Source organism: Carettochelys insculpta, chromosome 3, assembly GCF_033958435.1.
Source record: "Carettochelys insculpta isolate YL-2023 chromosome 3, ASM3395843v1, whole genome shotgun sequence".
NCBI lineage: Eukaryota > Metazoa > Chordata > Testudines > Carettochelyidae > Carettochelys > Carettochelys insculpta.
The window spans coordinates 147,240,456-147,254,432 of record NC_134139.1 but is presented as its reverse complement, the minus strand read 5'-3'; the positions used below and the strand labels follow the sequence as shown (position 1 = coordinate 147,254,432).

The 13,977-nt window shown below is 38.1% G+C and overlaps 1 protein-coding gene across 1 annotated transcript in view; it reads right to left on the bottom strand.

Moving 5' to 3' along the window:
* Positions 1-13,977, bottom strand: part of MYO6 (myosin VI) — a 135,271-nt gene that overhangs the window by 37,163 nt on the left and 84,131 nt on the right. Inside the window, exons 20-27 of the mRNA XM_074990990.1 lie at positions 12,581-12,619; positions 9,014-9,107; positions 5,762-5,892; positions 5,532-5,609; positions 4,854-4,983; positions 4,141-4,231; positions 2,615-2,765; positions 700-908 (exon numbers count right to left, since the gene is read on the bottom strand). Of these exons, the coding sequence (XP_074847091.1) occupies positions 700-908; positions 2,615-2,765; positions 4,141-4,231; positions 4,854-4,983; positions 5,532-5,609; positions 5,762-5,892; positions 9,014-9,107; positions 12,581-12,619 (923 nt within the window). The remainder of the gene's footprint in view (positions 1-699; positions 909-2,614; positions 2,766-4,140; positions 4,232-4,853; positions 4,984-5,531; positions 5,610-5,761; positions 5,893-9,013; positions 9,108-12,580; positions 12,620-13,977) is intronic.

Genomic DNA, 13,977 nt, shown 5'->3' with positions numbered 1-13,977 from the left:
GGAAAGCTGCGACCTGGGGAAGCTGCAGCCGGGGAGGAGTGGCTAGGGCTGGGAACTGGCAGCTGGAGAAGATGCATGGGTGAGTGGGAAGAGGGTTGGAAAGTCGTAGGCATGGAGCCCATGAGCAGGGGCAGAGGCCAGCAGGGGGCAAAACTGACCACCTGTCGCCCAACAAAATCCCTGGCCCAGGACTGCTCAGATTCTGAGTATGCCGGGAGAGGATGAACCTGTACCATCGACTTACCTGGCCATCTTCACTAAGGGAGGTTGAGCGGAAATTGAGAAGTACAGGGGTTGACTGTCGATCCAATAGTTAGATTTTGCACGTCCTGGAAGATCGACTCAGTGAGGGTCAATCTTCCAGGTAGTGAAGACATAGCCTAAAAAGCCACTTGAGAGGCAGAGCTGTTCAACAGACAGGGCTTTGGACTGGGAGTCAGGAGACCTCTTATTCCCAACTGTACCCAGAGCGTCCTTTCACCTCTCTCTGATTCTAGTTCTCTCTCAATTTCTACCTCCTCTGTATTTAACTGTAAGCTCTTTGGGGCAGGGTCCATGATCATATAGCACTTAGCACTATGGGACCGCAATCTGAAGTAGAGCCTCTTTGGTGCTACTCTATTATGAAGTACAAAGAGATTAGACTGTCACTTCCCTTTGCTTTTGAATCCAGAACTGATCATGTAATTGAACACTCACAGTCGCCTTTCCTCCTCTTCCATTCTGCGATGCTGCTCCTCCTCTTCCCGCCTTTTCCTTTCTCTTTCCATTTCCTCCTGGATGCGTCGCAATCTCTCTGCTTCCTCCTCTTGCTGTTTCTTTTTCCGTAGCTCACTGAGAAGCTGTTCTGAGCTCTTAACTAGCGCATCATATTCTTTTTGTATCTGTTCCCTTGTCATGACAGTGGCCTAGAAAATAAAGTAGGGTTTATAGTCATAGAATCTCAGAACGTCAGGTCGTCATCTATTCAACCCACCTCAAATCAAAACAGGACCAAGCCCCACTAAAATAATTTATTTCTTATTTCTGAAGCAGGTTATGGTATTTTGCTAAAGACCCCCTATTCGAATCCTAAAGTCTGGAGTAGCCCTATAATCCAGAAACCCACTTAGCATGAGTGCAAGGCTATCCCCACTTTGTCCCCACTTCATCTCACTCCCAAGACCCAGAGAAGGTTGTCCCACCTCAGACAGGACCTTGGAGTTTAGAGGTAGGGATAGTTGCCCCAGCAACTACATTCCAAGAAGAGGCCATGCAAATGAGAACCAGGGTACAGCACCATCCCATTTGTTATTCCAGGTTGGTTCTCAAAACAAATGTGTTATTGCTTTATGCTGTTAATGTCTTTTGCTTAATCCTCTAGATAAGAGCCTCTGGATGTACCAGTGTGGAGGTGCCATTGTTACTCTTGTAGACGCATCATTCAGCCTATCTGACATGAATATGTTATTGCATGCCTGCTTTGTTTAAAGTACCTTGTTAAGGAAAAACACTTGTACTAGAGATAAAATGTTCTATAAACTACGGGAGGGGATACTCTGTAACCTTTTTAGATTATTGGCTTATTGTGCTCATATTGTCTTGCTGCTTGAACCTATCCAGGCTTTGGTAACACCCGTGCCGTAGTTCCTCCCCCTGCCCCGCCCCCGACCACCAGTAATCTGTATAATCAATTGTAATCTATTGTCTGGCAGTGCTCCACTGAATCCTGATAGGCGAAGTGGCACTTCACCAGCATTGTGTGTAATAAACCCTCCTGTTTGCTTCATACACTGTGTCCAGACTTTGTTCCAACAGTAATGGTCCATACTACTTTTTCTCAAAGTTTTTAGAAAACATTTAACGGCTTCGATTTTATTTCATTCCCTTTTCACAATTTTCCCCTTTTCAAAGTGATTCACGCCAATAAACCTATATGACATTATTTTTATTTGGTTTATTTTTTTCCTTAGATGTCTTGTGGCCTGGGCATAGCAGATGATTCATCTTTTTCCTATGACTATTATTTTTAATGGGACACTAGAAAAGTTGACTAAGGTCAAAGTCTTTGTACCAAAATCCTTAGTGTCTTTTTAACTGGGATCTTAAAGGGTATCTCACTGGCAGGGCACCATTACTAAAATTCTATTTTCTTAGATAGCAGAACCATTCACAATAAAGTCTAACAAGTCAATCTCAATATGCCTTCATTCAAGCTGCCTGTTCTGCTTTTGTGATGGAGAGGGGAATTAAAACAATCAAGAACCATTTTATGGAAGTAAATTAATATGAAACAGTCTCAAAGACAGAAATAACATACAGAGGAGGAACAGAGAAACACGAATATTCATCACATTATAAATTAAAAAAGATCTTCAAACTTATGTGTTTAGTGTTAGAGTGCCTAAATATGGATTAAAGTACCAAGTAAATGGCTTTACTTCAACTAAATTTAAAGGGATTTGGTAGTCCTCGACATGTCTTAAAATTGAGTCTCTATTTTGATGTCTAAACATGCATTTAGGAACCTAACTGAAGGCACCTAAATTAAAAAAAGTCTTGATTAAAGAAAGACTTTGGCCTTCTATTTCAGATCAAGTTAAAAACTTTCTCAAAAGTTCTATTGCTGTCATACCTTAATCTTGACCATCAAAGCATCAATAGATAACTCCAAGTCCTGGATCTGTTTGCTCATCTCTGGTTTTCCCTCTTTCAAAGCGCTTACTACTTCATTAAATTTATCAAGTCTCTTTTTCAGTGTACGCACTTTTATTAGGCCATCAATGCTGCAAATATAAAAAAAACAGGTTAAAGATGTTTTTGTAAAGTAGATGGTTAAAAGTATCAGTAAATAATGTAGTCACAATTTCTAGTCTGGTTTCCTCAATTTAAATCTTCTGTTTAAAATACTGGTATGTGTACACGGATTGAAATCAGATAACATGCACTATAGGGATGTGACTTTTAAAGCACACCAATGTGATGCACATAAGCCCTGTGGGTATGCTTTATTGTAGTACTTTTTGTAACAGCACTATGTTATACCACACTAGGGAACTTTTAGTGGACACCAGTGGGGTGCAAACAGACCAGTTTATATGCAGTGCACTAGTGTGCTTTAGAAATCAAAACACCCATAGCGTATACTGGCCTGCCATGTAGACAAGCCTTGTAACCTGGCAAAATAAATGCACAAACGATTGCATGGCACAGAGGATGAGTACTGGCACATCGAGCTTTTCACTAATACTATAGCGAACCCAATCAGCAGAGACCAAATGCATTTGTGAGCACTAGTGGATCTGGGCCCAAAGTTCAAAAAAATGAACACCCCCATTATTAAAAAAATCTGAGTAGTTAAAGATCGAGTTTTACCATTTATGTAACCTGAAGCTGTTCTGGAACCTGACGCATCACAGAAACTCAACTACCCGCAGGCGATCCCTGCCAGACAGTCATAGCATATTAATAAAAACTGGAGGAGGATTTCAGAACCCATGCAGGACAGGGTCAGCATAACCCTTTTAAAAGGGCTGAACTAATCACATGTGACAACTAATAGCATGAGATTGAGTTAACGTGCAGCTTTACTCTTTTGTAGGTTTACAATCACATTTTACAATTTTTGAAGATTTTCTTTTTTCCTTGTTCTTGTGTGAAAGACCCAAATGAAAAGTAAAAAATACTGCCCAGAGAAAACAGATGATGTCAAATGGAGAGAGTACATAAGCTGAAAATAAAGATAACAGTATTTCTCCATGGAGAGGTGAGGAGGGGGTTTCAGCTGCATCTCTTAAATAACAAAAAAAATCCTCCAGAGTAATCTTCACTTACTCAATACGAAAATGTAAGAGTTCACTGCTAACATGGTAGCTTGTTTGTATCACTTGTCCTTATTTGAGAGAGAAAGGTACATAAATGGATTCATTAGGATACTGCACATATAATTCCATTTGCTTTCTATGCTACACATCCATTCAATTTTAGGATGCAAGAATGCAAAATCCAAATTAAAAATATTTATTAAAAATAGTATTAAAATATTGTTAGTATAAGTTATTTTGACACCACCAGTTTATGACTATTTAGTGAAGCATAAGAAATACCTAGGTTAAACAAACAAACCAGTTTTCGAACATCATGAAATCTCTCTCTCCTTACCGTGGTTTATGCTTCCTCTTGCAAAGCCACATACGAATAGTCTTTTGTATTTTAATGCAGGCACTAGCTCGGTATTTTATTTTGTTTTTCACTGAAAACCAAACAAAAGGAATTCAGTTAAGTCTGAATGCTTTTTACTTTTCAAATAGTTCAAGGGAATGCCTACATTCCCTACAAATACATATTTGATGAGCCCCCAAGCTATTTATTTTTAAAAAACATATCCCAGAGTAATATGGCAAGTCTCCAACTTGCATCTATGACTAGCTGCTATTTCAGATTTAGTTGACCTGTGAATTAAGTAAAAGACTTATTTTCCAATACAAGTCTATAACAAATAAATCCCACCCAACAAACTACTGTTTACTGAGATATAACTGCTGCAATGTGTCCCATTATTCTCATTATTATTATTATTGTGTCAATTTCTAGATTCTAAATACCCCAGAATGGGCTTGAGGCTGATGCTCTTGTAGGTCCCAGCTTCTCTAGTGGTTGCACACGTAAACAACATGAAGCACTTCAGAAACCCCACTGACACCAGAGGGATTATTTTCATGCCAGAAGCTAAACAAGTATTTCCAGGGTGGGGGGTCTTGTTTAATACTGTTCCAATTACAAAGCACTGATCCGATTGCTTACGAAGCAATGATTACCATGCTAATCTCTGTTAGAATATTATGGCTTACTAAAAAACAGTATTAAATACATACGTTTAATCACTGAGAGAGAACACCACTGAACTTTTTTCCAGCGACTGCAGATAAGCCAGTGATTGACTCGTTTAACCAGCTCTGCCAGATGATCTGGATCAGACTTCATTATCTGATCAAACTCTGCAAACTAAATATATAACAAGTTTTACAGAACAAAAGAATAGATAGAAAATAGACAGTTAACCTTAGAACCTATCAGAATATTGAGAACAAAGGTAAGATCAGTACAGCAAACAGAACCTTGCAACTATGGAAACCTGAGTTAAACTTCCAATTAATTCAACATGTGAAAATGTAACTTTACTTTCACATTGCAATAGGTTCTGTTAAAAATAGGAATGACTACATCCAAGACAGACATTTTCTTCTTAAAATGCAGGCACACATTTAGGCACCTAAATAAAGATTTACAGCTAAGACTTTCTGAAGAGGCTACTCATTTTGGTTCCTAGACACAACCTCCCTTTGCTCCAGCAACAGTAATCCTCATATTCAGAAAAACATAATGTAAATATGGATAGATTTTAACAGGCAACCTTTGTTTCTGCATCATATGTAATTTTTTTCATGTTCAATGTAGTATATTTTTGTTCTCAGGCAATAGTCTTCTGGAAGTTAACACAGTCTTCAATACTCTATGTTCAAAAATGGCAATTGAGAAGAGATGCTATTTACCTTTCCAGGTCTAAAAAACACTTTTGTTAATCCAAATTTATAATCGTTTTCATTTAAGCCCAAGGCTTTAAACAGTGCCTGTAAAATAAGAAAAAAAAACAACATTTTGGTTCCTATTGCATAAAAAGAGACATATTTAAAAGGAACACAATAAACCAAAAGAAATATTTTCTGCTGTATATGTGGAGACAAAATATGAAGAATTCATTTGGCATTCAGGTTGTTGTTACCTTGCAGAAAAGCCTAGGGTCCAGTCGAGCTAGTTTTTCAGGCATGTACTTCTTGTACATATTGTATAGCTCATGAAAAGATGCTCGTGATGGGAAGCCACCTTGCATCAAGTCCAAAACAGACACCATGCCTATATTCACAGAAATACACACAAAATATGTATGCTATTACAATTTACATATAGCAGTTGTTTCATATTAATGAGCAGTTAAACGGCTTAGGTCCTTTGCAAGGACTCAAATGCTTGGCCTAAGGCCCCAGTGTGGTACATAGTTCAGCATGAAGTGGCCCTAGCCTCCCCATTTAAATGCCCATGTATATGATTTATTCCTGAATGGCTGAGTCAGTGTGCAATAATATTTTGCATCCTTGCCACATATGTGGCAACTAATAGACTTCCATGGACTACTCAGTTACATCTTTTTTGGCAGATCCACTGTTTTGCTGTTCCTTCCCTAAAGCAGGGCTCTTATGTACTCCCAATCGTTTCTCAAGAGACTAAGACTATTAATGCAAAGCCTGGCATGCAAATGATGTGCATGTGTGAAGGACTGCAGAAGTACAGATGACTGGCATTAGCACCAGTGCCATCACATCCTTTTTACATATAACATTGGGATGTTCCTAAGCTGGTGAGATGCATTTTGTACATCTTTGATACAGTCAAAGTGACATAATGGAATGAATCCATTCTCGAGATCCAAAAATCCTGCCACCATCTCCAGAGCAGCAACTTATTGCTACCCAAATCAGTAAAAGGCCGGAGACTCTTCAACCAGTCATTACAGCAGACATCGCAATGCCAGAGCGTATACAAGTTAAAGCTAAATTAATGCCATGAGCTGGAGTTCAAAGGAGTTTCAAAATCATGCCAGATCTCAGAATTTGTGTGGAGACCCTTCAGAATACCACACCATTGTCCTAAAGAGGTTAATGTCTTGATGCACCAATTTAACTTCTAAGTTCCATTGTAAGAGTGTCAAATCACAGACACAAGAATTTCATGCCACCTCTTCTATAAGTTTCATGCAATGATCTCAAAATATTTAAACATAATATTCATGAAAGATAAATATTACCATATTGCCCCAATTTGCAGAGTGAATAAACTCAGAAAACTAATTATATTTTGGAAGCAAGAGCCATCCTTGATCCTCGCTTCCACAATTCCAAACATTATACCTGCAGCTAAGTAACACACAAACGTCTCTACACTCTCTTAAAATAATCCTTGAAATGGAAACTGTATATCTCATTTCACGTTTTATTTGTGATTGTTCTTTTGTCATCCTTCCTCATTGCATATTTGTCCTTGGCGAAGTCTGTGCTATTGTCATCATTTGACTTTTGATTTAATTCCATTAATATCCTTTTTTTAAAAAAAAAAACATAAGTAACTCATTGCCAGCTTTAACTTTACTTTCCCCCACTCCGCCAAGTTTAATGTTTATGTATACATGTTATTTTAGTAAAACAAACAGATTAATAAGTGTATAAAGATGTGCTTACAGAAGCTTCTCATGAAAAATAAAAAGTTTAGTCTATTAATTTGTTTAGACTCACAAACACTGCCAAGTTCTACTAGCTGCTGATAATGGTGCTCATGGAATCTCAATTAAAGCAAAGCTGATATGCATTTGTGTGTCTATGATTAGCTAATTTATACTTAAACATAACTCAGCACAACAAATACATGTGTGCTTGCCAAAACAGCATATGCTAAACTGGGAATTTCTGTAGCAAAACTAACCTCAAACAACTAAGTCCAAAAAAAAAAAAAAAAAAACAATGGAAACAAACATGTGGACAGAAACATGTATAAAGGGCTGAGGAAGAACGGTGCACCATTATTTTCAAGGCTTAAACTCATTCTAGCAACTCTGGCATAATAAGGGAAGAACAGGACTGAACAAATATGCAAGCAGTACCATGAAATTTGAAAGGACCCTGTATTTCCAAATTCATGACCAGGCTACATCATTAAAAAAAAACAGATTTCATTGCTTGTACCCATTCTGCAAATGAGTAATGAGGCAGGATTTGGATAGTCCTAACTTCAGTGGATCAGCCTGGGTGCACTACAGAGGTCCCAGATGAGCTGACAAGCTTTATTGCTGAAGTCATTGAAACTGATGGCACAGGACGATACAGTGCATTTAATGTTGGGACACGTCTGAGAGGGAGAGATGCATTTTGCATTTACATTCTTCAGTCTGAGGGTACAGTGGCACCTTGCCCTTTTTGATGATGTATCTGGAGATGGTAATGGAACAAGAGCGCTCTCAAAGAGAGTACTATCTAGCCAATAGAAACTTCAGCTAACAATTGAATGGCACACCAAATGAACTTCAGTACTTGTCCCTCCATACCGTGGCACCTAAACAAATTGCTCTGCAACTTCACTAGCACAGCATGCTCTTGTTTTACAGATTACCTGTACTAGCTGAAGTCTCCTGAAAGACACTAAATGCACATGGCAGAGATCTTGTACCAAATCAAACCAGTCATAGCTTCAAAACATTGGAGTGCTTATGTCATGGTCATGTGAGGAGAAGTGAGGTTTGTAAGTATTTGCCATACTATCAGTGAAATGGCAGATAAGGGAACTGCTCCACCTTACAGATACTTGCAGATTCATGCATCTTCTGCTTGTATGCACTCTGAGGAATTATTTCAGCAACTTATGGATAAAGTAGAACTGATCAGGACTGAGCTGCTGTTTTTTTGTTGACCTAGTAGTTAATATCAAAATATCACTTTGTCTTCTCTACAGGAGCTGCTCATTAAGGATCTAGAGGCACTGGGGGAGAAAAGGGAGGGGATCTAGGATAAAAACTGAAAAGAGGGAGGAATGTACCACTCTCAGCTACTGAAGGCCAGCAGGGAAGTTAATGGGTTGCTATTTGGTATGTCAACTTCGGGTGGGGGGCAGAGAAAGTGTGGGAAGAGAAACAGATGTCAGAGTCAGTATGCCATTGAAAGAAACCCCGACTGCCTTGCTGAAGAAACCATCTCTTCTATAAGCAATACTAAAGAGACCTGGGCTTCCAGACAATTCTGAAATATACCACTCCTGTTTTGTCCAAAACGGCTGCTGCAGTATCTGTATGAGGCTGAAAAGTACATGAGGCTCAGTTCACAAATGGTGAGAAAAAAGTGTTTCGATGACAGACATTCCAACTTCGTTCGAATCTGTAGTTCACAAAATAAATAAATAAACCAACCAGAAATCAGAAAGAGGCATACGTTACCTGAACACTGAAGCTGAGAGAGAATCTGTCCCCCTTCAAAATGGTGGCTTGTCATCTTCAAATTAGGTTTGATGCAGCGAATAAAACTTGATCCCTATTGTCAGGACAGAAAGAAACCAGAATCTTCATAAACGTAAACTTTCTGAAGTGATCATGTAAGAAATACAGAGCAAAATTAAGAGTAACAGATTTTTAAAAGGAAAAACTGACTTTTTATGCTTTTCCATCTTTTCATATCCACTTTGCACTCAACAGATCTTGATGCTATTGATCTCAAAGCTCAAACTGCCCTTTAGTACTTCCCATTTTCATTTAACAAATTTATGTTCCCATCAACTGAATCCAATTACTATTGCAGTCTAGTTGTACAATACCTCCACTATTATAATCATCTTCCTACAAAAAGATGAGCAAGTAATACCACTTCTCTACATCTTTCCTTATGCTTCCAAACATCCTCCTCCTCCCCATTCCCTTCATCCTTCAAAATGTTCCTTCTTCAACCATTCATCCTTTGCTCACCAGAGCAAATATATCAGTGTCTTCCATGACTCTTTAAAAAAATCCCATGCATGCTATATGTTAGAGTAGAACTGGGATCAATACAACCTGTAACTACCCATGTCTCTGTGACCACTATAATTGTACCATGTATTTCATTCCCTTTCCTCTGGGAGGCAAATGTCAGGTCTAGTCAATTTGTAAAACTGCTCAGCAGAAATCCTGGGGGACAGTGGAGGAAAAGAAAGGGTTGGGCAAAGGTAACTGTGTCTCCTTTTTATGACACCACTACTGGTAACTCTAAGACCACTGGAACAAAGTTGCACTCTGGTCAGGCACACCTGAATACTTCAATGGCTGAAAGAGGGCAGATGAACACTTACCAAACACTGTTTCTAAGATTTCTCTAGAAAAGATGAATTTTCACCTGGTCATTCAGTTCAGCTTTAAATCTGGGGCTGGACATAGCATACTTGGTGAGTAGTATCCAGCTGTTTGAAGTATGAACTGTCTTTCGATATATCTGAGAAGTGCTTAGCACATTTTTGAATACTACCATAATATAAACAAGCAGAATTTTGATAATCCTATCAAAGCACCTGAAGACATTTGCTACAGTAATCCTGAGGATAAGGAGAGGCATTGCATCCCTCTGAAGCTTACAAAGCAGTGGTAAGATAAATGGACTAAAATTTAATGGCTCTCTATGATCTAATTTTGTTTTTAAGAAATTAGATCAAAGAATAAAGTTTAGCGATTACTTTCTTATTGAAATAAGCAGGACAATTTAGTATATCTAATTTTTTTAAAAAGTTGCACTGGCTACAATAATGTTTTTCCACTCCTATTCATAGAGCTGTTGATTGCTCAAAGCTCAAATATAACTGTGTGGTTGCTTCCTCTGCTCATCATGTTTTAGAATATGTGAAGTTCTATATTTACAAGTATGGCAACTATGACTCAGTGAAGAGTGAAGTAACACACCAGTAACTCTGCTATCTAGTTCCCGAACAAAATTCTCTGTACTAATGGGTAATCTTCCAGAAAGTAAAGACAAATTTTATTATGGCATAAGCTTTTTGAATTACAACTCACTTGATCAGGGACATGAAGTGAAAGCAACAGATGGCAGGGACACAGAGATGAGAGTGTTACACCACTGCTAATTCAGTCCGGGTAGATGTGGCTTACTTCCAACGGTGAGAAGAGAATTAGCTTTGTCTAACACTCCCAACTCTATATCCCTACCAGCTGCTTCTTTCACTTCATGCATCTGACAAAGTGAGTTGCAACTCACAAAAGCTTATGCCATAATACAATTGTCAGTCTTTAAGGTGTCACCGGACTCCTTGTTGTTTTTGCTGAAACAGACTAATATGGCTACCTCTCTGAAACCTAAATAACTTATTACCAAGATTAAAGATGTATGAAATATAAAATGGATTCTCCTTGCCATGTATAGAAACACTAACTTCTATGCCCTTGGCACTAAAGAAAGACACCTCAAAAATGAAGAAGGCAGAGAAAAATGTAAAGACTGACAAGATAAGACAAACATAGGAGAGAGATATAAGTATGGAGCAGGATGCTGCTAGTTCATATACAACACAGAGCACAGGGTAACAATCAGCTGTGATACTATTTTGTGAGGCAAGCTCTTTACTGACAGGGATGAAGTTGTTCCGATAGGGACTATTTCTCAGCCTACAATTAGACAAGGAAAATGTATCCAGCACAACAGAGGAAATGGATCACACATTAATGGAGTGCTTGCAAGAGTAAACTGTTTTCTTCTCCATAAGACTGAATCAAAGACAGAAAAGCTACAGTGGCTTTTTAGCCAAATTTTTCACAGATGACTGAGTGACTTAACTAGACACAGAGGGATCAAGGAAATGCACCTGACAGGAAGTTAAAATCCGACTAAATTAAGGAAATAAACGGGCTGTGAAACCTGGTTAGTCACGTTTGTCTTTCACTAATGAACCGAAGCACTTTAAAAATTAATTTATTCGTCTCAAGAATATATCTGAAGCATTGTAACACAGAAAGCCTTGTCAACATTTCAGCATATTTGCCATTTTGTAGTTACAATCAGCACCTTTTACTGAAACTCATGCCTGGTATCCTCTGGGAATCTGCATAAAAATGAACCAAAACAGAATTTAAAACAAATCGGATATCTGCTCATCAAAATCCTGGGCCCAAAATATGAGAAATTAAAGCAAACTCCTACATCTACCAGCAATGCTGTAAGGCTATGGAGGAACAGTCACTACTAGATAAAAGTTTTAAGGGGTGCAGGTGAGAGAAGCAGAAACAAATCACAGGATTTAATGGGAAGTGAGTGAATATGTGAATATCAACAAATTTTAATATTGGGATTAAGAGTGCAGATGGTGGGATGAGGTTTTTTTCTGTTACAGCTTCAACTACTGACTGTTCTGGAGCACTTGCCTAAAAATAAATATAAAAGTGTCATCCCTAGATTACTCCTTTCTTACCCTTGAAAATGTGAATGCGTAGTGAAAAGGGGATGGAAAAATAAAATGCCTCTCTAGAATACATATAATATAAAATTATTAGAGTTCAGCGTTTTCCTAGAACTTATTCAAAACCCTGGCTGTTCATGAGTTAATTACAGATACAGATAAACAGTGACACAAAACCTGGTCACATAAATAAATCAAACACAGGCTGACTGATTACTCATCAGGAAGAAGCAAGTGAACTAGAAGAATGGGAAATGTTCACGAAAGGAACTGGAGACTTCCTAAAACTAAGCAATATTAAGCAATTTAACAGAAAGGGTAGAACTGTCATGATAAAATATAAAGCAACTTTTCATTTGAAAAAGAGTTAGTAACTAATATTCACTCTCTGAATTTAATAATATTCAGCACCCATGTAGCAATACACTTTAGAAATGCCATCCAATTTACAAACCAGGATAATTTTAATTGATCATTTGTTATTCTAGGAAGTTACATTTAAGCCAAAATTCTTGGTTAATATGTGGTGGGCAGTAAGGAAAAATACAGGATTTGTATCTATATTTATACTTACAGTACTGCGAAGCTTTTCAAGCAACAAATTTAGTTGAGTCTGTAAAAGAAAATGAAAATTTGGTATTTCATATTAGAGAACTATAAAGTGTCTGTCTTATAATCATTATAAATTAGGCATACACACAGTTACAACACACTTGCATGCACCAGTTATTGTTAGATGTGTGTATGAACAGTAGCTCATTCAGATTCAATAAGCCAAAATGAACACCACCATGCAAGAATACTTTGGTGACATTAAGGAAAACTGATTGTGTTGAATACTCTTACAATGACTGGCAGAATAAGAGCATGTGTATATCTCTTTACCACCCAAAAGTTAGCTATTAAATATTCAAAGTGCATATACCCGTAGAAAAATAACTAAGTAGAACGTCATGTACATAGCAGATTTAGTGAGGAAAGTGATGAGACAGCAGTGACATGAATAAGATAAATCAAACTCTAAAAGTATGAAAATCTACAGATAAGGAACAATATTTATCACTATGTGAAATGCTATGCGGATAAGGGCATACTCAACACAATCTGCATGTCAAGGCTTAACACAGTTTTTCAAATCTCTTTACAGGAGAAGCTGTGCTCACCACTGACTCAAAGCTAGCTAAAAGTCTGATTTAACTTTTTAATGGATTAATGTGTCATATTTGGCCAACTAAATCCTCAGAGTTATCTTGCACTGAACTGTCCTTTGAATGACAACCAACAGATAACTGTTCACTTTATTGGGAGTGGAGGAGGAACCCTATATTTATCCTAGATGAGAGTTTTAAAAAACTGGAAATTTAAAAGGCCCTGATACTCAAACTAGCTGTGAGCAGCAAAAGGTGAAGGATGAGAGTCTCAAGCCTGAACCATAAGTGCAGGCGTCAAGGTAGCATGTCAACTTCTACATATTAGAGTTCGGTTAAGACTATATATTCAGGGAACCAGGTCAAGAGACATGGTTAAACTTTTGACATGGGGTAGCCTGATGTTCCACAGACTATGTTTAAGTCTACACTAGAAGCATCTGTCGACAGTAACAGCTGTTGACAGAGTGCATCTACACACAAAACCAGATGGACAGAAGCAATCTGCTCTGTTGACGGAGAGCAGCCGGACTGCTGTGCCCTCTGTCAACAGAACGCCTGACCAGAAGCTCTGCAAACAGCTGCCTCGTGAACCAGAAGCCATCTGTCAACAGAAATGTCTACACTGCACTTCTGTCAACAGAAGCGTTATTACTCAGATTTTAGAGGGATAACACTGTCAACACAAATGGAGAGTTCTGTTGAGACTCGGTCAACAGAATGTTTTGCGTGTTTAGATGCTCCCTGAGATGTTGACAGAAGGCATCTCACAGCCTACTATAGTGTTTGCTTGCTAATATTTATGACTTTGGTTATCAAATTT